Raw genomic sequence first — 25,389 nt, forward strand, 5'->3', positions numbered from 1 at the left:
ATCACCCCAAGGCACTACTTCTAAACAGTATAAAGCAGAGTCTCGAGGTTTACAACGCAGATTGGAGTTGCTCCAAAGAGGTCCACTTCCTCTGTAGCCTAATAACCTTTCTTTTCCACTGCCTCTGTCAGTTCCACCAAGTGGAGACCAAACGTTAAAATATATGACCCTGTGGAGCCCTTCTCATTCCAAGCCCCTCAGTGTATGGTAGGCTTCAATAGCATACATGATGTTCTGAGTGCCTGGGGCTTTGTTTTGTTTAAAAAGGTGGGTGGCAGGTTGTGGTGATAAATGCCTTTGGTCTCTCAGAAGGCAGAGGAGGGTATATTTCTGAGTTTAAGGCCAGTCTGGTCTGCATAGCTAGTTTCATACCAGCTAGGAACACATAGCAGCAGGCCTCGTCTAAAAATACAAAACAACAAAAACCTGCATAGAATAATTACGAAGAGAGCTGATCTTTGGAAGGGCCTCTTACTACTGCCCCGTGTCCTGAGTTACAGATAGAGGAATAGATGTCCCTTCAGAACTGCCCCTTTGTGTAGAAGAATAGCTTTCTTGGTTTTTTTTCTTTTTTCTTTTTTCCTTTTCTTTTTTTTATTTCTTTTTTTCGGAACGGGAGACTGAATCCAGGGCCTTGCTCTTGCTAGGCAAGCACTCTACCATTGAGCTAAATCCCCAACCCCGAAGAATAGCTTTCTAATTCGGGTCTGTCTTGTTTGTTTTTGAGACAAGATCTCACCATATAACCTTGTCTGGCTTCAAACTGGAGATAATCCTCCTGTTTCAGCCTCTTGAGTTCTGGGATCAATGTTGAATATGTTTATAATTTAGAAAAGAAACACGGAGATTAAGTGAGTCATTTAGTTGATGGACAGCGTATGGGAAAAAGAAAAGCTGTTTACCCTTTACTTTTTCCATGTCACCTTCTGTCATCTGAGAGCCAAGTGGCTCTCTTTAGACAACCTACTAGTCCCTGGCTCAGAGATGTCACAGCTCATTATGTCCCTAAGGCTTTCATGATGCTTCCTGATACTTGGATCAGAAAACATTTGGAGCCTTAGAGAGGAGTGTATGTGTGTATACTCACTTAGGAGGTGATTACATATGTGCAGAAATAGCTAATACTAATCCTTTAGTCAGATCTAAAGGTCTAAACTAGATCGTAATAGGGAGGCTAGATTGTTCCATAGCTATGGTGCTTTCTTTTTTTTTTTGGTTCTTTTTTTCGGAGCTGGGGACCGAACCCAGGGCCTTGCGCTTCCTAGGCAAGCGCTCTACCACTGAGCTAAATCCCCAACCCTGCTATGGTGCTTTCTACTAAGGCCAGCATCCATCCCTGGTAACCCATGGTGAAGGGAGCCTGAATTCCTTTTCTAGGGCACTCACATTGGAGTAAGTTACCCCAGGAGCTTTCCTAGGCCAGCTGGACTGAATGCGTAGATGGGCTTCTCTTTGGTTTTGTGAGTTGTATCAAAGAGGTGACAGAATCATCCTTGAGTTACTTACCCAGGGCTTTACAGATCTATCTGTGTTTGAGGGAAGAAGAGAAAAGAGGAAGGCATATGCTCTCTGATAAATAGAACCTGGATTTAAATATGTGTGCACACGTGGCAGGAAAAAGAGAGAACGACTTGGTGAAGGGACCAAGGGAAGGACCTGGGTGTGGATGTGTATAAAGCACATGATAAACACGCACAGAAGTTACATGAAGAACCCAGTATTGTATATTCTTTAAACAGTATATTTTTAAATCTGAATGTTTCAAACCCCCAAGTTTAGTGACTTCACAACAAGCAGTCAAACTGTAATATGTGAGAGAGTTTTAATGATGGGCCTTCCATTCCATTGTAAGAAATTTCAAGTGTGCTAAATAAAACCTCTTAGCATTTAAAAATGGCTTGCTCCTGTAATCAGTGGAAGCGGGAAAAGCTCTTTCAAACTGTTGGAGGCAGGATTGCAGCCCTGCTCTAAGGGGAGCCAGGATTATTCCCTGTGCTGTCTCAGAAAATTGAGCACTCCCCGAGATAGCACAGGAAGTGTGGAGCACACCCCGAGATAGCACAGGAAGTGTGGAGCACTCCCGAGATAGCACAGGAAGTGTGGAGCACTCCCCAAGCACAGGAAGTGTGGAGCACTCCCCGAGATAGCACAGGAAGTGTGGAGCACTCCCCGAGATAGCACAGGAAGTGTGGAGCACTCACCCAGAATAGCACAGGAAGTGTGGAGCACTCACCCAGAATAGCACAGGAAGTGTGGAGCACTCACCCAGAATAGCACAGGAAGTGTGGAGCACTCACCCAGAATAGCACAGGAAGTGTGGAGCATTCACCCAGAATAGCACAGGAAGTGTGGAGCACTCACCCAGAATAGCACAGGAAGTGTGGAGCACTCCCCGAGATAGCACAGGAAGTGTGGAGCACTCACCCAGAATAGCACAGGAAGTGTGGAGCACTCACCCAGATAGCACAGGAAGTATGAAGCACTCACTGAGATAGCACAGGAAGTGTGGACCACTCACTGAGATAGCAAGGAAGTGTGGAGCACTCACCCAGAATAGCACAGGAAGTGTGGAGCACTCACCCAGATAGCACAGGAAGTGTCGCCACAGCTCCTACCTAGAATAAGCACTTGGTAAAGGTCACTATTGTGGCTTTTAGGTAAGAGTGACGAACACATGTTTGATGGTGATTGAGAAATCTAAAATAAGCTAGCAGTAACTGAAACTAAGTTTGACTTATACAAGAGAAGTAGTTTGGTTTGGATTTATCCTGCTTTGTGCTTTATGATTTATTATTTAAAAGATAAAAATATAGAGTCTGGCAATATGACACACACCTTTAATCCTAGCACTCAAGAAGCTGAGGCAGGAGGATTGTTAAGATGAGGTCAGCCTAGCTATATAACCCGATTTTTCTCAAGAACTGTCTTCTTCTAGCAGAAATGGGTTGATATGTGGTTCTCTAGTCCAATGAGGCAGTATATGTTGAATTATGGAACGAAAGCAGAGACAAAGATAGACAACTGATTACACTCTCCTCAGAGGTAAAAAGACCCTTTACGGAGAGCACCTCACTGAGCAACTCGCCAGACACCACGACATTATCATCCCACCTTCTCTGAAAATAACTTCTGATTATTTCAGAGCATAGTGATCTCTCCCTGGAGCGTTCCTCAGCCATGGTGGCCTCAGAGAGATCACAGAGTGTTCTTGTTTCGCTTCGTGGCTCTCCTCTGTACAGGGCAGCATGTTGGGCTTCCCATGGTGGCATCAGGCCCTCGCGAGAGGTTCACGCATGACCAAGTAGACTGTTCCAGATCACCTTTTGTAGCACGAATAGAGTAGGAAAACTGGAAATGGCAAGTCTGTCCTTAAGAATTAATGTTCAGAGCCGTACCATACACGATGAGGAACTCCAACAGCATCCATGTGGAGGAGAAGTGATACAGAACAGACGACGATAAGTGATGTCTTTAGTGATGGCTGAGGAGGTGGAAGGGAGTAATGGAGAATCCCTAAAGGGGCTGAGGACGGGATCTCTTACCTGCAATCCTAGCTCTTAGGACTGAGGCAGGAGGATTGCAGCAAGTTCAATCCAGCCTGGGCTACACAATAAACCTCGAAACAACCAGAAGCCCAAGGCAGAAGGTAGTACAGCCATTTTAGTGTCATAGCATATCGAGACTCTTGCTTTAGAAGACACTTGCTGAGCTTCTGAAGACAGAGTGACGCTGATGATAGCCAGCATTGCGGGCTGCTTGTCTCTGGACCTGATTCCTCTGGTCAGTGAAGTAGCCTCAGACCGAGGCAGTCATTTGCGGTGGTAGTGGAAACCAACACTTACCCAAAAGTTCTGTGAGACATATGTGCAAAGAGACCCTTGAGAATCTCCCTTTGATCCATTCTGAAATCAGCTTGTCTCTGGCAGGCATCTGAAGTTGAGAGACAGCTATCCATGCAGGTCCATGCTCTCAAAGAAGACTTTCGGGAGAAAAATTCATCCACCAACCAGCATATCATCCGGCTAGAGAGCCTTCAGGCCGAGGTGAGTGAGGCTTCTGTGTGGCCACACTGGAAATTGTGTGCTGGGTCTTTGGATAAAGAGTTCTCTGAGCTTGGGAATAAACCCCCTGCTCTCTATAAAACGTACTGAAACATCCAGAGACATCCTGTGAACTGAAGTGGGGACACCTGCTCCTGTGGGTAGCCTGTTGTCTGGAAAAATAAGGCTGTTGAGAATTACAGCTGGGGGAACAGAAATCCTGAATGACCCACTTTTTAATGAACAGTTGCTACAAGAAACAGCCTTGCTGTCCCCCCACAAAAACTGGGGGAGAACATTGTCCCCCTTCTTCTTTGCTCTTAGGTCTAGCTCAGTGCACCACCATGTGTCAGGTGTCATACAGAGAACTCTCAGCACTAACGCACCGAGAGTCCCCCAGCGTAGGACAGAAACTTGGGTTTTACAGAAGAGAACAGCAGATTCTGTTGAAGAGTTAGCGATGAGAACACTTTGTGTGATACCTGAAACGTGGTGGTCATGTAACACGTTCAGGTCTGTGCCACCGGCCAGATCAGGGAGAGAAGAATGTGGTGCTTGGGGAGTGTCCTGGGAGCAGCATGGGGTCTGCACACAGAGCAGGAGTCGGAGCAGCTGGAAGGGGGCTCTGCCCAGGACAGACTCCCACCCGATCCTGTAGGGACCTTCATCCCTTTGTCTAGTCAGACTCTGAGAAACAGTGCAGAGCCAGGCGGCAGGAGCCCCTGTTCTGTAGCTAAGGGATCAGCCCTTGCGCTCAGCCCAGAGAAACCTTCCCTGAGTCATAAGTGACCTGAGGATGTTTTTCCTAAAGTCTGTCAATATCTTCTCTTTTCTGCCTCCTATCCCCCCCCTTTCCTCCTTTCCCTTGGAATTTCTACCGATATTGAGCAGCAGGTTCTGGAAGTAAGTAGAGATCGCTCCAGCGGGGTTCGGCATGCCTGTCTGTGACCATTTGTGTGCATGACTTGCCATTCGACTGCCCTGCCAGGCGCTCACTCCTTCAAGCTGCCTGCCTTCCTCTCAGCTCCATCTGTCCACTTTCTCTGGCCTCACAGGGACAGGCTCCCCAGGAATGCTTACTGCCAGATTTGGTCACAAGTTCTAGGTACATAGGGGTCGGTCAGGTGAGGAAGTTGGCACACGAATGCCAAACCCTGGCCTCATCTAGTGACACTGCTGTTTGAAAGGCTAAACTTGAGATAATTCCTTTCAAATAAGTAACTTCATAAAACCTGGAAGCGTAAGTGTATCTTAAAGGCCACTTACATATCAGATTCATATCACCCCGTTACTCTACAAGAAACTGGGAAACAAAGATGATCCCCGGGAAGGAGAATTGAAAGGTCAGAGGGCCCTTACGTGAAAATTCCCTTGCATGGGTCAGTCAGTGTACGTCAGTGAGAGGAATAGTAGACCCATTCCCCACGGGGGCTTGCTCCTTTTGGTCTCTTACCCAGGTGCACACCCGAGAGACAATATTTCTTTGTTTGGACAGACACCCGATCTCTCTGGACAAAGGCCATATACCTCACTTCCCAGGACAACATCCTATCTGATTGATTGGTGGCCAGGGAGGATCTGTGCACAGAGCACAACTCTGATGCAGAGTGGGAGGAGCCAAGAGGCCGAGGGGAAGGAAAGGCAGAGCCCAGAAGACAACAAGTCAGACATTTTTTTTTTTCTTTTTTCTTTTTTTCGGAGCTGGGGACTGAACCCAGGGCCTTGCGCTTGCTAGGCAAGCGCTCTACCACTGAGCTAAATCCCCAACCCAGACATTTTTTAAATGTCCCCTAGAAAAGTGCTGAGGTCGGTCCCCAGAACTTAGACAAAGGAGAGCTGTAAGACCTCAGGTTAGACCACAGAGAAGGAGAACGTCCTGAGCATGGCAGGGGAGGAGTCACGGGCATGCAGGTGGATGAGAGATCATTGTGGTAGGAGCTAACATGGGAGAAGCGGGTGGCTGAGGACCTCAGGACTCTAGAGGCCTTCCCTTCCCCCAAAGCCAGGGCTACCTGGGAAAGCTTTCTGGAGCCCCGGGGCATGGTGGTGCCCTGGATAAGGCATTTCTGTTCTTGAGTATTGCCTGAGCTTCCTCACTGCAAACCTGGAAACCAGAAGAGTCTAGGCATCTCTTTCCTTAGCTTTCTCCCTGACACTGAAGAGAGCTTACAAGAGATGCATGTGTCTTGACACTGAACGCAATGTGCGAAACTTCAGCATTTCTCATAAGGGAGACCGGTGCTGCTTCTCACAGATTCCAAGTTCAGATAAACCATGAGGCCTCCGTCAGCTCTTTCCAGGGCCTGGGCTGATGTAGACTCTACCTTCTGTGCCCTTCTGGTACCTCATAAGCCAGGGACCAGGGTCGGAACTGGGATGGTAGCTCAGGGGAACTGGCAGTGGGCAGAGAAGGCCAAGAGCCTGTTTGTCAGAACACAGCAACCCTGAGGGAACTTCCTGGTGCTTGTGACTTGAGGTGTAGGCAGATCAGGTGCTGTTCTGCCAGGCAGGGCTGAGGTCAGGCAAGGTGGGGCCTTCTCCGACTTATCTCTGGAATTTACGGAGCACTGACTATCCTCCCTCTGCCTGGCAGCCCACATTCTGGCTTCCCCTGGGCTAACTCCTACCCCTTCCCAGACAGCTTTCTAAAGGGGAGGGCCTTTCCCTTCAGCCCAGGTTTGTACAGCTCTGTCCTCCAAGATGAGCCCCAGGTCCCTGGGCACAATACCCAGAGACACATAGCATCATATTTGGGACTAGCCCCTCCTCCTACACTTAGCCAGACAGAACGCTACACCTCCCTGTGGATCTCCGTCTTTTCAGATCAAGATGCTGTCGGACCGAAAACGGGAGCTGGAGCATCGGCTCAGTGCCACCCTAGAGGAGAATGACCTGCTTCAAGGGACCGTGGAGGAGCTACAGGACCGGGTGCTGATCCTAGAAAGGCAGGGCCATGACAAAGACCTGCAGGTACTGGACTGAGATGCTACTGCATAGAGCTAGGGCCAGACCAGGTTGGGGGTGGGTGAGTGCTTAGCAACGGCCAGCACCACTGCTGGTGGCCAACTAAGTGACCCTGAGATCTCCACATGGGTCTCATACCTCCGAGGAGACTCTAGCATGCCTCTACCTGGGTAAGTAAGTGTTCTCCGATCACCCCTTCTGTGTGCTCTGAGCCACTGGTCCCTATGTCATACAGTTCTTTCTGGGCAGTTAATGTGGGAGCACTCAGTCTTCTGTCCTTGTAGCTAGCTAGCATTTGTGAAGTCTGCCACCAGAAGATTTCAAAGGGAGCCCATGGAGCCCTGTTCTCTGCTCCCAGTGTCCTGCTGTGCTCTGCACAGGGTAAGTTTAGTTGGCTGGCACAAAGCAGAAACCAAGAGCCTTCCCAGGAGCCCAGCAGGCATACTCAGCTTCTGCCTGTTGCCAGAAAGGGCACAGGCCAACCCTTCAGGAAGCTAACTGATATTTTTTAACCTTCCTGAGACACACTGCTTCTTAATCATTTTTGCCCTTGTTTGGAAACTGCACTAGACTTCAGCTGAAAAAATCCAAGCTCAGACTTGGAAGAAATAACCTCCAAAACAGAAAAGTAATCTCCCATCTCCCCAGAAATACGGGGCAGCATCTGTCCCCAAGGTGCTGGGCTGGGCTGGGCTGGTTCTGCAGCACAGGGAGAGCATTATTTCCCTCCTGGTGGGTGGAGAGAGTACAGTGGTTTGTGTTGGTTTCATTTGTGGGTAATTGGTTGGTCAGGCAACACTTGAATGCCAGGTGAGTCCCTACCCAAAGACCCTGGGCCACAGAGGCCCCACTGGGTTCAGAGGAAAGCCGCTCAGAGGTTCTGATGCAGGCTGACATTTTAACTGAAGCCAAGCATGGCAGTCTATGCCATGATACTAGCACTTGTGAGGCCAAATAAGATGGAATTTGATTTCAGAGTTAGCCTAGGCTATGTAGCAAGTTCCCAACCAGGCCAGGCTGTATTGCAACTGTCTCAAACAATAAAAGGAAGCAGCTTCTGAGTCTGGAGTCCAGTGACAAACATCACTGTCACTGCCTCTGTTAGCTCAGCTCTCAGTTTTCTTCTTTCAGGGTCATTTAGCAGGTTTTCCCCCTTGGTGAGTTCTGTTCCTTCAACTAATAATTTTCCATATTGTAGAGCCCCCAACAAACACTGACTAGAAAATAGGTCTGGGGTGTACTTCTGTTGTTGGGGACTTGGCCAACGAGCATAGACCCCATTTCTCAGAGTGAAGTGGGGAGTGGCAGAGAAAATGTTGCCGGTCCTAAAGCCTTACAGCAGGTTTCGGCGTGGAGAGAAACGTTTAAGGTTGCTGATGAACAGCAGAGAGCGGTACAGGTCCCTTTCATCTGCTTCTCTGAAGCCTACAGAAAACAAATCACTTATTCAGAGTCGTGTGCCAAGTCCTTGATAGCATGGAGACCGGAAGCCTCCCCCACTCCTGCACTGTAGCAGAGTCCCCTGTTGCTCATCTGCCCTGCACGCCCTCCTTGCACCAGCACCAGCCTTTGGATCCCCGTGAAGCACTCTGAGACGGAATAGAGAGGAAAAGAACTACAAAACCCAGAAATAGTCCTTGCCAAAAAGAAACTTTGAGCCTAACATGGATTTGCAAATCAAAATTATTTCCACTCCCTAACTGGGGACCTAGAAATGAGGGGAAGGAGCGAGGACCAGTGTGGGCCCTCAATGCTCACTGGTGTAGACGGCAGTGTGCTGTCGCTTCAGGAACCTGAGGTCACACAGTCAGACAGGGCCACAAGCAAGGAGGACATTCCACCCTTTTCGGAGAATCATATTTATTCTCACCTTTCCTACTTGTGGAACTGTTTCTGTCTGTGCCTTCTGTTTATGTAAAATCTCCTTGTCACTAGTTACTGTTGTCCTCCAGAAAGCCAAAATGGCCTTAAATAACAGAGAAAAATCCAGCTGACCCAGGTAGCTTGCACATTCCTAACCCAGATTTGTAAAGTGTTGAGTCAGTGGCCTTGGAATGTGTTTAATCCCTTGGTTTTAAATCCTCAGATAAATCTAGGAGGCTGAGCAGTCAAGGCAAAGGCCGCGGCCAGCAGGAGAGCCCCTTTGATCTGCTTCACTGTTGACTAGGCCTGTGGGGGGTGTGTGTGTGTGTGTGTGTGTGTGTGTGTGTGTGTGTGTGTGTGTGTGTGTTTTGTAGGTACACATGTGGAGGGGTTTGTGTGTGTGGGAGTGTTATACAGGTGCACATGCCGCAGTGCACATGTGGAGGTCAGAGAAGAGCTTTTCTGAGTCGTTCTCACTTTCCAGCACACGGATCTCCAGGATCAGATGCAGGTCAACAGGCTCTGTAGCAAGAGCCTTTGCCTATTGAGCTGTTCTCCCAGCCCGAAACAGAGGTTTAGGCCACTGATCAAATTCAGCTTTGGTTTTTGGTTTTTGTCTAAGGCCTTATAACAGTTGTTAAAACTCACTGCTCACTAAGTGTTTTGCTAAACTTTGTTTGCTTTCGTTTTGTTTGAGATGGGGTCTAAGGTTAGTCCTGGCTAGCTCAGAACTTGCTGGGTGACCAGAGCTGGCCTTGGGCTCACATTAGGCCTCCTGTCCCTGCTCTCAAGTGCTGGAATGACAGGTACATGCATCCAGTCTTGGCTTTGATCCTCGGTAAAGAAATCAGTCGTCCTTCTAAGGGCCACTCAGCCCCTTACAGAAGTGCATAGGGCCTGTGAGTAACTCATAAAGCAGACGTCCTGAGGACAGACTGCCCTGACCCTGGCTCTACATATAGTTAAGCAAATCCCGCTCCCTCACACCATCTCAGCCCCTCCACGTCAGGAGAGGAGGCCATCCTCCTCACTTCCCTGCTTCAGGACTGAGAATTTAGTAGAAATACAAAGCATTTCATGTCCTCCTCTTTCATACGTAGAAATACACTGCCGTCTTTCTAATATAGAGATACTATATTTTTTTTCTTCCTTTCTGTTTGAGACAGAGTTTTTTGTCTAGCCCTGCCTGTCCTTGAATTAGCTCTGTAGACCAGGGTAGCCTGGAACTCTCTGCCTCCCGAGTGAGGGAATCAATGGTGTATGCAGCCATGCCTACCTAGAGACTACTTTTACATTACAGGATTCCTATTGCCAGGCTCCTCCTTGGTTAGATTTGAGTTTTCTGCACATCTGTCCAGGTGGTGAATCAGTCACTGACCAGAGAATGAGGCACCCCCTGGCCTTTTGTTCTCTCGCTGTTACAGTGAATTACATCTCTTTGAGTGTGCGTGAGTAATTGAACTAATTGTGTCCAGTGTGTAAGAACTTGTATCTAACTGTGGGAACATCCTGCTGAGATGTGTGTGGAGTTTCCTAGAGAATAATTGAAAAGCATTTGCTACTTACCGTGCTGCTTGTAACCATGCCAAATGCTTCCTAGGAATGTCTCTTTATTCCTTGTAACCCTGGCTTATTTTGTTTCCTTTTTCTTTCCTTCCAAGTTTTCCCAACACTGGGCCTGGAGGAGGTCCCATTGTAGCAGCAGGTGTAGCTGCAGGTGTAGCAGCAGGTGCAGCAGCAGGCGCAGCAGCAGGTGCAGCAGCAGGTGCAGCAGCAGGTGCAGCAGCAGGTGTAGCAGCAGGTGTAGCAGCAGGTGTAGCTGATCCAGGGACAGGCAGGCAGTTTGCCAGGTCCTGTCCTGTCTGCAGCTGGGCTCATTCAGGCCACTCACCAGCCACTCCCTGGCAGATGGGCTGAAGGTGAGGCTCCAGGCACCTAAAGGATTGGCTCAAGTCTCTGAAGCACTGGCTCCTTTCATGAGAACCAGAGTTGCCACCACCCACGCAGAGCCCCTGCGTCTGCAGGAGGCACAGCAGCTTAGTGGAAAGAAAGCAGCACAGTCCTCCTCAGTGCTGGGCTTGTTCCCTAGGCCTTGGACACCCAAGGTCGCCCCTCCAGCACTGAGCTATGTTCCCAGCCAAACCCTGGCTGTTAAATTAATGGCCACCCTTGTGGGAAATGTACGTATTGCTCTTTTTTCTTTTCTTTTCTTTTCTTTTCTTTTTTTTTTTTTTTTTCAGAGCTGGGGACCAAACCCAGGGCCTTGCGCTTGCTAGGCAAGCACTCTACCACTGAGCTAAATCCCCAACCCCTCGTATTGCTCTTTTTAAGGAAACAGAGATGGCTCCAGAAATTTCTCCACCCATACTAACCTTTAGAGGGAAAAAAAAAAATCTGTGTGTGTTTGCTGGTCTGTATACCGGACACTGTCTGAGGAGATCTGCAGGGGCTCTGGTCTGGCTGGAGTGATCAAGTAGTTGCATACTCCAAACAGGAGAGGGGGGTCAGTAGAGGGGGGTCTAGTACTGCAGTAAGACACAGCTACAGAGCAGGGCTGGGAGGGTGGTGTGAGCAGGGAGGGCCGCCTCTGAGTGCTGCTGCTGCTCGACAAAGGGCTCAGCTAGCAAGTGAGGTGCAGCAGTAGGAGCCAAGGTCAGAGCCACGGGGCAGGAAGTGACTGTGGTGGGCCCCAGGTGGATGTTTCAGGAGAGAACTCTTCCCCAGGCAGTGTTATAGCCTTTATATGACAGAGCTCTCAGACGCCCTTGATGGAGTAATTCTCACCCCTTTATTCCTCTGCACAGGGTCTTATATACATGTTGGGGTCTGACAGCAGGTGCTTTCTATTGGCTTGGTCTGAGATGTTAGGGATGCCTCATCTGCATGGGGGGGCTGGGTGCTGCCCCTAAGTGACTGACTGTTGAGATCCTCTCCATGGGGTGCTGTGGTCACATGACAGGGGCCTGGTCAGGAGCAGGAGACATTCCTCCCATCCTCAGCCTAATCAGGTTTCCTGGTACCGTCCACTACTGCTGTGTGTGTGTGTGTGTGTGTGTGTGTGTGTGTGTGTGTGTGTGTGTGTGTGTGAGAGAGAGAGAGAGAGAGAGAGACAGAGACAGAGACAGAGACAGAGAGACACAGAGACAGAGCTTAGAGGACAACTTTTAGGGGTTGGTCTCCCCTTCCCCACTGTGGGTTCTGAGGATCAGATTCACATCTGTCAGTCTTTATGGCTGTACCTTCCTCTGCTGAGGCAGACTATGCCCTCTGTCTCACCTTAATAATTGTCGTTAAGCTTTATTATGTATTTGGGTGTTGTGTCTCTGCGCATCTGTAGAGCATGTGCATGCAGTGCCCTCAGGGGCCAAAAGAGGGCATCAGATTCCATGGGTTAAGAGTTACAAACAGTTGTGAGCTGCCTCGTGGGTGCTGGGAATCGATTTCGGGTGAGCTGGAAGAGCAGCCGTGTTCTTAACCGCTGAGTCACCTCTCCAGACCCTCCACTTACTGCTTGAGACAGCGTCTCTCTCTGACCCTCTCATTTCACTGGAAACATACACTTCAGATGGAGTTGCTGGATCATTGCAGAGTTCGTGTTTAATTCATTTAAAAACCTGCCAAGGAGGGCTGGCAAGATGACTCCGTTAAAAGCAGTGACCTCGTGTGTCATATTCCTGCACACACATCGTACATAACCCGCATACTTACACCATAATAATAACATTTCTTTTTTTTATAAAAGAAACTGCTGGGGACACTGAGTGGCTAAGTGTACACTTCCAGCACTCATCGGGAGTGAGATCTGTGTCTGCTCCCATTCTCCCCCGTGCTCAGTGTTTGCAGTCCTGTGGCCACTGTGGTCCCTCATTACTGTGGTCCCTCATCAGTGTGGTCCCTCATCACTGTGGTTCCTCATCACTGTGGTCCCTCATCACTGTGGTCCCTCATCACTGTGGTCCCTCATCACTGTGGTCCCTCGTTGGTTTTCTACTCTGAGGGGTGGGGAAAGCCCAGCGGTAGAGCCTCGGTTGTACACAGCCAAGCCTGCCATGCTCTACGACATGAGGACCTGAGCTCCAACCCACCTCAGGCTCACTGGCCGGCCGGCCCAGCCTAATCAGCAGTCCCCCAAACCAGTGGAAGCCTGCCTCGAAACACAGTGGTTCCCAGGGAAAGGCACCCAAAGGTGCTACCGTTTCAGAGGTTTATGTAAGATTCCAAATTTCAGGTCACTCTGGTTATACAGACAGGCTCTATCAGCAGGAGGAGAGGAATTTAAAAATACTAAAATCTCCAATATTTAAATTAACCATTACTAAATAATGTCGTACTTTTCTCCCCTCCTCACCCAAGACAGGGTCTCATTACATAGCCCTGGCTGACCTGGAACTCTTGCCTCCACTCCCAAGTATCTGGACTAGAGGTGTGCCATAGCGGCCCCTTGAGTCTTTTGAATCACTCATTTCTTCCATTAACTTTTTCCCCGTGATTTCTGAAGGACCAGAGCTGTTTGCTCTGTTGAATTTCCCAGAGGTGGGTTTTGCTGACTGGATCCCCCATAGAACCTGATGGGTGTTCCTCCTGCCTCTGTTTTTCTGAGCTGTTGGCCAGCCTAGCCCCAGGGTCAAGTCCCCGGCGCTGCTTGCCAAGATGTGGATAAGCCGCCCAGCCTGCGTGTTCTTCCCACAGCTGCACCAGAGCCAGCTGGAGCTCCAGGAGGTCCGTCTGTCCTACCGGCAGCTGCAGGTCAAAGTGGAGGAGCTCACAGAGGAGAGGAGCCTGCAGAGCTCGGCGGCCACCAGCACGTCCCTGCTGTCAGAGATCGAGCAGAGCATGGAGGCCGAGGAGCTGGAGCAGGAGAGAGAGCAGGTGCTGAAGTGGGCCCCAGGTTCTCCTCGTCCTCTTCAACACTTACTCCGATGGCCACGGGCTGGGGTGTGAGACTCCCTGGTCAGCCACTCAAACCTTGAGCAGTGCAGCCAGAGCATGGTGACCTGCTCAGTCTCTCCTGGGCCTCTGAGGTGATCTGGAGTCCTAGAGAACTTGCAGTCCATCCCTTCTGTGCTGTTTGCCTGTTTATGTCCCCATCACCACCCTCCCCCCACCAGGCTCTGACTGCAGCGTACAGCTAATCATATGTGGCAGACACATTTCACGTGGCAAATTAGTGGGTTAGAGGGTGAGAGAACAGGGAAAACAGTAATTGGGGATAGCTAATCACTGGGACAAGGAAGACTGACGCAGGGCAGTTACGGCAGGCTAGATCCACGCCAGCCAGGGCTACATAGTAAGCTCAGAAAGAATTGAGCATGGCGGTAGTGGTGCCCGCCTTTATTTCCAGTGCTCAGGGGGCAAGGGTGGGCAGATCTCTGTTCAAGGCCAGCCTGGTCTACAGAGTGAGTTCTAGGACAGCCAGGGCTACACAGAAAAACCCTGTCTCGGAAGAAAAAAAATTGAAAGTCTAAGATGTACTAGCTCCAAACTAAGTATTATGTCTTAAGATATTTAAAACCCTTGCTCCTGAAGTCAGGGTCTCAAGTCCGTGTGTTTCGGGTTGGGCACTACTGACCCAGTCCCCTCTAGAGTCTGTAGTGACGTAACACTTTGTGACACAGCTGAGGCTGCAGCTCTGGGAAGCCTACTGCCAGGTTCGCTATCTGTGCTCACACCTTCGAGGGAATGACAGCGCCGATTCAGCTGTGTCCACGGACTCCTCCATGGATGAGTCCTCAGAGACCTCATCCGCCAAGGACGTGCCTGCCGGCAGCCTGCGCACCGCCCTCAACGATCTCAAGAGGCTGATCCAGAGCATCGTGGACGGCGTGGAGCCCACGGTAAGGGCCGGCTGTGGGCTGTGGGCAGCCTGTGGTCAGTGTGCGGGGGAACTCGATGCAGATGGTACAGTAAGTCCCCAGGTTGAGAACCATGAGCACCATGGCATCATCCTGTTTACTGTAGTGTGCACAAGGGAACAGTGGGCGTCATATCCAGGTAAACTCCCGAGTTGTTCTTCTGTGGTTGTCCTGATAGCATAACTGTGAGTGGGCAAAATAAAACTTAAGTTTGCCAGGCATGGCGGCTCACAGCTTCAACCCTAGCACTCTGAAGGTAGAGGCGCGGGGTACTGGGACTCTGAGGCTGGCCTGGTTTACGTAGTGAGTTCTAAGACAACCAGAGCTACGTAGTAAGAACCTGTCTCAAAAAAACAACAAAATCCCTAAGGCCTCTTCCCTGGGAAATCTCAGCACAGACTGAGGAAGCGAGCAGGGCTCTGAGAACCCAGACAGGGCCTTACGTGGAAAGAAAAGGGATTTTCTTCTGGCTCCCAGGGAGGCCTGGCGTGTCCACAGAGCCATGTGGGTTTCTCCTTGACTTCTCCCGCATCTCACCCTCCTCCCACCGAGGAGTTACCCTGTTATATTAGAGGCAGTGAGGTGGAGAGCAGTGTTTCTGTCGTTACAGCCTGGGTGGGTTTGCAGAGTGGATGGTAGGAGGCCGTGTGGGATAAGGAAGGTATCAGTGATGTGCGCCATTGATAACGTAGGCAGCTGCTTCTCCCAAAGCTTGAAGCAAAAGCGGACTTTTGTAGGGTAAAATTAACACAGGAGTCTCTCCCTAAGTCCCACTTGCCCGACCTGTGCCATCCTGTCTGTCCATCTGTCTGTCCTTCCTCTTCATCTCTCCGTTCTCTGCATTGTGTGCCCTCTGTTCTCCCACTAACTGCTGCTCACGTCTCCTCCCCACACCGCTGACCTCTCTCTGTCAGGGCACCCGGAGAATGGATGACGAGTCCTTAGAAGAACAAGTGAGGCAGACCAGTGAGGACTCAAGAGCCCTGAGGGAGCTCATGGAGGGAGAGAGGGGTAAACTGAGGCAGAGCCTAGAAGAGCTGCAGCAACTCCACAGTCAGGTGAGCACCCTGTTTCACAGTGCAGAGGATGTGCACAGGGGCTAAGGCTCTCTCACGTGTGTGACACACAGCTCCCTCCACCACATTCTTAGGGGGCTGGGACCCAAACTTGAGGAACTGGGTGCTGACCACTGAAAGCCGAAGCTCCCAGGTCGTGTTGTGGGAGTGGTCATACAGTTGCTCTTTAAGGTGCTGGCTTCGTCCCCCTGGGAGCCTGTTTTTCAGCTCTGGAAACTTCTGTTGCCCTTACTGTTGCTTTCTTGTTCGATCATGACTCTCTCTTGTGGGCCTGAAAGATGCTAAAGAACTTAGAAGCTCCACCCAGAAAGAAGCTGTTGAGGTCTGTCCTGAGACAAGCTTCCTCTAGACCAGACTCTTGTGCAGGAGCGACAGCTTGGGGGCACCTACAGATAGTCCCACTCACACCCCCACCCGTCCTGGGCCACTGCTCCCACCCTCAGCATGGGGTTGACGCACAGCTTTCACCTTGGTAACGTTTCTTACACTTAAGAGACCTCCATTATAAACCCTTGTCTTCCACTGATCTCTTGGACCATATGGGGAGGCCCGCCCACAGCATCACTACCCTTCTTTGAGAGGCCAGAGAGCAAGGACGAAGGTCATAGCTGTGGCTTACTCTTGACCACATACTGGGGAGTGGGCTAGGCAGCCCAAGGCATGCTCCTGAATAAAGTCTACAGTCCTCAGAGAGAGACTCAGTCTTAAGGACAGATCTTCTAAAGTGAAGGAATAAAATACAAGAGACAGGTGGATCCTAAAGTTCCCTGAGCAGGTCTAGCTCAGTGGTGGGCGTGTTGACTAGCGACTGCAAGGCCCTGGCTTTAGTCCCCAGCATTCCCAAAAGGAGAAGAAAAGATCGTTTAGAGGTCCTTTGGACTTGGTGCACGTGCATATAATCAAAGCATTTGGGGTAAGGGCAGGGGGTTAGGGATTCAAGTCATCCTTAGGTACAATCGACTTCATGACCAGCCAGGCTCCTTGACGCCTGTCTCGCTGTTCTTCAGATTAAAGCTTGTGCTGTTGGCAGATTGGTTTGGAAATGGAGGGTGGCTGTGTCGCATTTGCTAGCCTTGCACTCTCAGGCCCACTGGATCCTCTCGCCTCAGTCTCCCACTTAGTAAATCAAGCGCTTGCTTATTAATGTCTTATTAATTTTCTAAAGATTGTACTTTGGCTTTTTGCTTATCAGAGTTAAAAACTAAAACCTTCCTGGAGGACAGTACTTCACTAGAAATACAGTTGACACACAGGTTGTCCAGAGCTTGGGGCGGAGCTTTAGGAAGCCGTCCCTACTGCGTAAGCTGACAGCCAGAGTAGCAGTGGTCACACACACCTGTCATCCAACACTTGGGAAGCAGAGTTGAGGGCCAGCCTGGTCTACACAGTGAGTTCCAGGACAGCCAGAGCTGTTACAGAGAAACCTTATCTCAAAAAAAAAAAAAAAACAAAAAAAAAAAAAAACAAAGAAAAGAAGAAAAGTGGGAAAATAAGTTTATTTGGTATCTGGTTTAGTCCAGTTCCTGTGAGCTCCCTTCAGAGAGTCTCTAGACTCCACTGATGTCCCATACGAAGTGTAGAATTGGACTTCCTTTCCAGAAGTCTCAACAAAAAGCCCAGCCACACCTGCATCCGCAATGCGGTACTCATGGTAGGGATCGGGGTTCAGATGGGATTTTATAGTCCAGGTGACCATGAAACACTAGGGCTTGATAGGCCATGCAGGCTTGGTTCACCCAGGACTCCCGTGAACGGCACTGCCTGTAAACATGTGTGGCTGTGTGGGACGCCTGCAGCCTAGAGTCTAACGGTGTGGGAGGACACAGGACTCTCTCTCTGTTCATGGAGGAAGGCACAGACAGGGTTAGCTGAGATTCCTGGAACGGCTAGGCTAAAGGTCAAGCCTCGTCCAGTCAGTGATCTGGTCTCTAAGCCCATTGCTTTCCCACTTGGGAGTTCTTTACGCCCCCTGGAAACTGGGCCAGCAGTGGGTGTGGACTGCTGCATGCTGCACCCTCAAAACCAACCAGACTGTTAAGTAGAAGAGTGCAAATTCTTTAACTGCTATTACCTGTTTGAGGCAAAATCTATAACCAGCATGAAGACTTGCGAGCATGAAGAGTGCCTGTGTCCGCCATTCTTAGCATCCCCCTTGTCATTGATGGGTACAGAGCAGATACCAGCAGATGGACAGGGCCTTCAGGATCAATTGCAGAGTCTAAATGGCCAGCACCCAGGAGCTGGGAAACGGCTCAGCAGTTGAGAGCACTGGCTGCTCCTGTAGAGGACCCAGGGTCAGTTTCCACAGCCACATGGCGGTTCACAGCCTACGGTACCTGCAGTTCTGACACTCCGTCCTAATCCACGGGCCCCGGGCACACATACATGGTGCACACACCTGCAGCCAGCCGCCTTCACATGGCGGCAGTTTTCCTGTGGGGTGAGAGCAGGGTACCTCATGTGGGTCGTGGGCAGCTTCCATATCCAGCAGAAGTCATCAGATCCTGGCCCTGTGCGCTCCGCATGCTGCCAGCCTCCGCCATCTTAAGGCCTCACCTCCTCTGCACAATCACAGAGGAGCTGTGCACACTCGGGCGTGTCCCCTCCAGCTTGGCCCTGTCTGGAGGATCCTCCCTCGCTCCTGCCTGCACAGGCGTCCATGCCCATCCTTCAGTTACAGAGCAGATTTCTCCTCCTCCTTGCTACTTTCTTGGTCTCCTTCCTTCCTGGACGCTCTGCTCCACGACTACATCCCCATGTTTTCTTCCAATCGGGCAGACTACAGACCCCAAAATGACCAGCGCAAGGGCTAACTCAGTGCTGTCTCCTGCTGTCCCTAGCACAGGCACTGGACAAGGCTGTAACACAGAGACTCAAATGGTGGTTGAAGGAAAGACCAAGTTCCATGGCTGCGAGGGTGGGCTCTTACGTGCGGTTTAAGGATGTGGGCCTCTGTGGGGTGTAACCGAAGCGTGTGGATAAACAGGCCAGGTCCCCTCGGATGCCAGCCGTCACGTCAGACCCAGCTTCCTGACGAGAGTGAGGAGAACAGTTAGATCTGTAGTGGGGCCTTCACCACACTTAGGCCTCACATAAACTCGTGGGAGATGGGGTGGGGGAACATGCTGTTCTTTTGAGTTTTTGGTTTTTTCCTGATCTCCACAGCCCTTCCTACGCATTGTCTGTTGGCCTCTGGCTTCTTGAGGTTTTCTAGGCCATAGTGGAAAGTTTTTCTGTTTCACACTCAAACATGTGAGTGTGTTTGACACAGAGAGGCGTTAGTTGGTCCCGTCCAGTATCGTGGCCAGCATGTGCTTTCAAAACCTGTCTACCCTTACTCAGTTATCCTGAAGCCAAACCCACACTCCTTTGATCTGAAGAAGTTTGTCTTTGCCACATGCTTTCTAGGTTGTCAATGGACAGTGAGGCTGCCAGAACTGCTGGCACCTAGGGTAAGAGCCACCCTTCTCCCCAGTCACGTCTGCCTTGGAGCTTGGTGCATGAGAGTTTGCGGACATTCTAAGCTGCACAGTCCCAAGCTTACTGAGAAAGTTGGGGCTTTTGCAGTCAGCAGAGCATCCGGCCCAGGCCCTCGCATTCCTTATCGGGTTCTAAAGGCAAAGTTTGAGCTTAGGAGAGGCTCAGCAGTCAAGAATGCGGGCTGCTATCCCAGAGGACCCCACATGGCAGCTTGTAACCGTCTACAACTCCAGTTCCAGGGGTTCAACACTCTTGGCCGTAGTGGACACCAGGCATATATATGCCTGCTTCACAGACATATGAGCAGGCAAACACCCACCATACACATACCATTTTCCCGTCTTCCTGTCTCACCCCTGCGTATCTTCTGCACTCATGCTAAGAGACCGCTGGCTCTTTTGGGAGCTTGATCTTCAGTCTAGTCGTGGAGTCAAGGTGGCAGCTGCACCCTTAATAGAAGGGAGCAGATCGGTGAGGATGGATCCTCCCCTGGGAAAATGTCAGTGGGGGTGTAACACTGACCAAGACGTGTGGCTGGGCGTCCCTGTTCACGGCTCTCCTGTCGGTCTTTATCGCTTAACACGGTCACTGAAATCTCACGAGACAATGCACTTGCTTTGTGACTGTGCTGGAAAGTTCACTGCATTAAGCCCAGTAGCGGGTAGGGTCAGCCGTGGAAACAGCTGGATGGACAGGACACCTCAGGTCTCAAGCAGGAAGGAAGGAGTCTGAGCGGACAGCCGCAGAACCAGTCCCTACTCTCCCGGATCTACAGCGGCCGTGGGCGTGTGGGGGTGGGGCGACTCTAGTTCACACCAGACTGCAGAAGGAAGTAGAAGCCCTCCTCATCTGGCTTTTCTAGTGTTCCCCCAGCAGGGCATACAGTCATGGATGTCCCCACATGGTAAAGGTTTGGCTTGATGACTACCTCACAATGTCAGCTGATGGGTACACGGGTGTTTTAGGATTGAGTACCACTTGCAGCCACACTGTTGTACAGGTGGGGTGGACACACTTCTGAGATGTGGTGTGTGTGAGTGAGGTCGCCGTGCTGTGGGGTGGGTGGAACGTGTTGCTGACACAGGCACTAGGACAGCCCTTCACTGCCACATGGTAAGTCCCAGGTCAGTTGTGAGGACTGAGCCAGGCACCATTTACTGAGGCCTGGTCCACAGAGAAGGTGATAGAATCAGACTGACAGACCACAAGTGTTGAGATGCTATGTGGCTTTGATCTGTGGAGTTGAATGGGAAGATCAAACTGGGCCAGACACTGAGACCCTGCCTCCAAAACTGTCCCAGCCCTGATGCACAGGGGTGTCTTTCACACTCTGCCCGCAGTGTCGCTCAGCCAGAGCCGTGGTATGGTATGCTGAGGACACGGGGACTCTGGATCCATGGCTACATCACGTTCAGCCTCCCTACAGTGTGGTGGGGAAGGGGAGGCTTATGTCACACGCCTCTAGACCTGTGGGGGGCTTCTTAAAATTTTATTCTCAGAGATTTATTTTGTCCTGAATTTTGTGTGTATCAGGGATTAGGAAACCTTCAAGATGGAATTACAGCCAGCTGTAAACAGAGGGTACTGAAAAAAACAAAAAAACAAAACCAAAAAACCCCTTGGGTCCTCTGAAAGAGCACAATGCGTTCTTAACGGCTGAGCCATTTCTCCAGCCCCTCAAGACTGAGGTAGAAGTCGGAAGACAGCTTTTGGAGTCGGTTTTCTCCTCCCGTCTTTATTCAGTTGGGTTCAGGCTGTCAGGGTTACGTGGCGAGCACCTGTGCCTTTGATCCATCTTGCTGGCCCCTGGGTGCCAGCGTCATCATAGACATTTCTCTTTGAAATTTGCTAGGTCACGCTGCTGAGTGTGGAGATGACCGCCCTGAAGGAAGAAAGGGACAGACTCAGAGTGACATCTGAGGACAAGGAGCCCAAGGAGCAGCTTCAGAAGGCCATCAGGGACCGGGACGAGGCCATTGCAAAGTGAGTGCGTGGGTGGCTGATTACCTTCTGGTGTGTGAGTGTGTGTAGTGTGTGAGTGTGTGTATGTGTGTAGTGTGTGTAGTGTGTGTATGTGTGTAGTGTGTGTAGTGTGTGTAGTGTGTGTATGTGTGGTGGGTGCACAACTGTGGCCCATTTCCACCCCCGCAGCACTGAGGATACAGGATAAGGTTTTCCATGAGTGCTGGGATCCAGACTCCGGCCCTCATGCCTGACCCCCAAATGCCCTCCTCACCGAGCCATCTCTCCAGCCCCCACTCCGTTTCCTTTAATAAAACTGCGCTCTGTGGTTATCTTTAAAATGGGACCCGCCTGGGATCTCCGCACTCAGGAGGCAGAGGCAGGCGGGTCTACAGAGTGAGCTCCAGGACAGCCAGGGCTACGCAGAGAAACCCTGTCTCAACAATGAGTGAGTGAAGGGAAGAAGGAAGGGAGGAAGTTCTGCCGTGAGCTACCATGATGTCTACACTGTGATCTAGAACTTAGGAAATCCAAACAAGAAGGGCCTTCAGTGTCAACCAGCCTACACCACGGATCAAGTTCAAGGCTGGGTTCCATAGCAGGCCCTCCTCCTGTCCTCCTCCTCCCCCCACCTCCCCCTCTCTCTCTCTCTCTCTCACACACACACACACACACACACACACACACACACACACACACACACACACACACACACACACACACAGGTTAGCTGCCCTGCTACTCACTTGACTTGTTCCCCGGGAAGATGCCACCAGTGAAGGCTGTCATGTGACTTACTGATGTGTCTCCTGTGGGTGTGTTTGTGTGCTTTAATAGATTTGTTGCATGGTTGGTTTTTTTTTTCTGCTACTATGTGTGGCGTAGGCTATATCCCCTGCTACTAGGTGTAGCGTAGGCTATCCCCATGTACAGTTTAGCTTCCCAAAGTCGTTATTGCACCAACCACTGCTTTGTTATTTTTATTCGTTCTTTCCTTTACTACAGACATACATACTGTGTATTCTCAAGCATACACAGTAGAAGCATGGCGGGAACCCTCATCTACCCTCCGTCAGCTTTAGCATGAGTCTGTAACCTCAGACCAGATCCAGTGGGGACTGGATCCTGTCCCTCCATGGGACACTTGAGTGTGCTCCCTGGCCGGCAGTGTCGTGTGGCTGCTGGGTCAGATGGGGGTTTCTGGTTTGTGGTGGTTTCTATGCTGAAGAGTAAGCCCAGGGCCTCATGTACACAAGTGCTCTCCCAGTAAGCTGAGCCCCACTGTGAGAACACTGTGTCCAGTCAGTGTTCTTAGCCCCTCCCCATGCATACAAGTTACTTCATTAATGGAGCTTCAGTTGTTTAGAATCTGTCTCTGAAGCCCCCAGCTCCCCCGAGCTCCTGTCGTGCTTGCCACTCCCTTAACTGCGCGGCCCCTGGGAGGCCAGTGTCTGGGGCGCACTTTTCACTGGGGTGATTTTCATGTCACAGTTTCCACTGTTCTGGTTTCCTCCTAAATCCCGCTGTCGGGTCATCATCACTGTCAACAGGGACGTGCGAATGCGCGCACTTTACATTGGCGGGTTGGAGGTACACGGCTGGTTGGCTCGGATTGCTGTGCAGCTAAGGCTGGTTCTGATTTGAAGTTACTCCCTGGTCTCAGACTCGGGTACCGAGGTTAGAGGTGTGCACCAGCACCCCCAACCCATCTAAAATACTTCCTCGGGCCTTCAGTTACCGCCCGTCACTGAGGAGGTAAACATTGCCTCCACAGTGGGAGGTAAAGCTCTTCGACCCCACCTTAGAGAGTGAGGACACGCTCACTGCGGGGGCCCTTGGTCTGCTGTGCCTCTGGCCCTGAGCACTGAAGAGAGCTGGTCAGTGGTGCCGTTAAACTAGAGCAGTGCGGGCGGCAGGTTCTCCGGCTCCCCCTTCCGTTCCTCCTGCGGCCTGGGTTACCTCTGGGTCCACTTTTCTCTGATCAGCCCTCACGTTGGGTTGTCTGTTATTTCTAGGTCACTTTCCACAATTGAATGCAGTGTATCTCGGGAAGGCCTGTCTGTGTCACCTGTCCCTGTGTGCCACGGTCTGTGTGTACTTTAAAGCAGTGGCATTGAAACAGACGTCATCCGTGGTGCTCGCACCTGCACACATTATGACCACCAGGGTCCTCCCCAGAACCGTTGAGCCTGAATGGCTGGTGGAGCTGCTGCTTCTCCTGGTTACTTTAATGTGCATTTGAGGGGGACTCCCCTCACCAAACTGGGCTGCAGAGACCTTAAGGTGTTGCTTATCTACACAGCAAGGAAAGCCGCTAGCAACCTTGTATCCCCTTACAATTAAAAAGCTCTCACTAAAAACAAGTTAATCAGGCAGGTGAGACAGCCACAGCAATGCGGGTATCACCAGTTATTCTGAAGCTAGCAATTAGCCTTACAACAAAGCAAAACAAACCAGTGACTTCATTTCTATAAGGAGTTCTTCTGGACATTGGAAAGAACTCTTTTTAAAGAATAGGGTTCGTGTGTGTTAAGCGGCTTGTGTGGCTGTGCCTTTTGGACCTGGGCTTGCGTTCGAAGACTCCCCTTTCTTCCTGGCACTGCAGCCCTGGAGTGCCAAGGCCCTGGCGTTAGTCAGCACATTCCCGCAGCTCGGGGTTGCTCAGGGCGCCATCTGCTGGCAGACACACGGTACTTCCTGAGGCTAGAGCAGCTGGGAGGCGCCTGGGTTTGGAAACTGTCAGGCAAATCGCGTCCATGGCAACCGCTGCCAGGAGGATTTCCGCTGTTGTTTACCAGCCAATGGCAGTGGGCATGACAGAAGCAACCTGCGGCATCTGAACCCTTGCTCATTGGACAGGCTTCGTCCTATCCCTGTGGCCTGCAGCCGCAGTGGGTGGGGCAGGATAAGCCCGGCGTTGTCTGGAGCAGCTTCTAGGGCAAAGTGGCTGTTGAATGCAGCCCTCTGGGGCGGGCTGGGGTGTGGAGTAGGTGACTAATTGCTGGGTAGAGGACAAGGCGGGGAGGAAGTTTGGTCTGAGTTCTGTAAAACTGAGACTCACCTCCTCTTTCTGGCTTTGCTCATTTAGTGTGTTGTTCTGAGACCAGAGCCTGCGGCTCTCCACGGGTCTGACATATGTGCTCTCGAGCAGCCGGTGCTGCCTTTGCAGAGGCACGCAGTCACCTGCATCCTCCTTTCGTACCCTCTCCAACATGTCTGCTTTTGCATTGAGCAGCTAAAATGGAATGATGCTGGGAAAGCGAGTAGAGGAATACCCGAGACGAGCAAATGTGAGGCATGTGGGAGAGCTGTGTCAGTGACCTGTTCAGAGACCACCCCAGTTTCCTCCGTTAGGTTTCGTACCCACCCACTGGCAGTTTTATTCCACAAAGCTTGACCTTTTCCTCCCTGGTAGCGTCATGGTAAACCGTCCGTCAATACCACATATCTGGGTTTTTACCGATGCCCATATTGCATTGTCTTAAGATTTTTTTAAACAGTTCCCCAGTCGTTGGGAACTAATGTTGCTAAACTGTGGCTGCCATCGTCTGAACATCTTTATCTCTGGAACAGTTTCTTTACGGGTGCAGTAGCTAGTCCAGAGGAGGACCTTCCCATAGCAGGAGCAGAAGGTCCCCACCCTGCAGTGAGCACAGCCTGGAATGAAGGGTCAGCAGGCAGCTCCTTTGTTAGAGGCCTTTGCTGCTCTCTAGGCTCTGGTCCCATGGACTCGCTCTGACTCCTCTTTAGTGACGAAGGTCATCGCTTACGCCTATGGCTTGGGAGCATGACGCAGTCCGTGAAGAGGCATGGTGTCAGTGGCCCTGTGGTGTGGGGTCAACCCCTCCCTTACCTTAGACCCACCCTGGGTCCCCTCGTGAAGAGGCAGGTGCCTCTGGCACAAGGTGCGCATGCCCGTGCTCACCTCAGCTCTTGTTCGCAGGAAGAAGGCTGTGGAGCTGGAACTCGCCAAGTGCAAGATGGACATGATGTCTCTCAACAGCCAGCTACTGGACGCCATTCAGCAGAAACTGAACCTCTCCCAGCAGCTTGAGGCCTGGCAGGTAAGCAAGAGCCTGAGGCCTAGGCGAGAGCGCCCACTGGGAATCGGCCATGCATCAGTAAGAGTTCTGACGAGGTCCTGGGAGCCCG

General features: G+C 51.0%; 1 protein-coding gene across 6 annotated transcripts in view; it reads left to right on the forward strand.

Annotated features, from left to right (window-relative positions):
• Nucleotides 1-25,389, forward strand: part of Bicdl1 (BICD family like cargo adaptor 1) — an 86,030-nt gene that overhangs the window by 56,890 nt on the left and 3,751 nt on the right. For 3 of the 6 annotated variants that reach the window (XR_004386041.1, XM_032887076.1, XM_032887074.1), the window contains exons 3-10: nucleotides 3,927-4,043; nucleotides 4,932-4,943; nucleotides 6,864-7,010; nucleotides 13,557-13,736; nucleotides 14,483-14,701; nucleotides 15,634-15,777; nucleotides 21,128-21,258; nucleotides 25,181-25,301. Coding sequence is in view for 5 of the 6 variants with exons in the window: in XM_032887076.1 (XP_032742967.1) it covers nucleotides 3,927-4,043; nucleotides 4,932-4,943; nucleotides 6,864-7,010; nucleotides 13,557-13,736; nucleotides 14,483-14,701; nucleotides 15,634-15,777; nucleotides 21,128-21,258; nucleotides 25,181-25,301 (1,071 nt within the window). In the remaining variant the exon portion in view is untranslated. The remainder of the gene's footprint in view (nucleotides 1-3,926; nucleotides 4,044-4,931; nucleotides 4,944-6,863; nucleotides 7,011-13,556; nucleotides 13,737-14,482; nucleotides 14,702-15,633; nucleotides 15,778-21,127; nucleotides 21,259-25,180; nucleotides 25,302-25,389) is intronic. The other 3 variants (XM_032887077.1, XM_032887075.1, XM_032887078.1) reach the window with 3 other exon arrangements.

Source organism: Rattus rattus, chromosome 16, assembly GCF_011064425.1.
Source record: "Rattus rattus isolate New Zealand chromosome 16, Rrattus_CSIRO_v1, whole genome shotgun sequence".
NCBI lineage: Eukaryota > Metazoa > Chordata > Mammalia > Rodentia > Muridae > Rattus > Rattus rattus.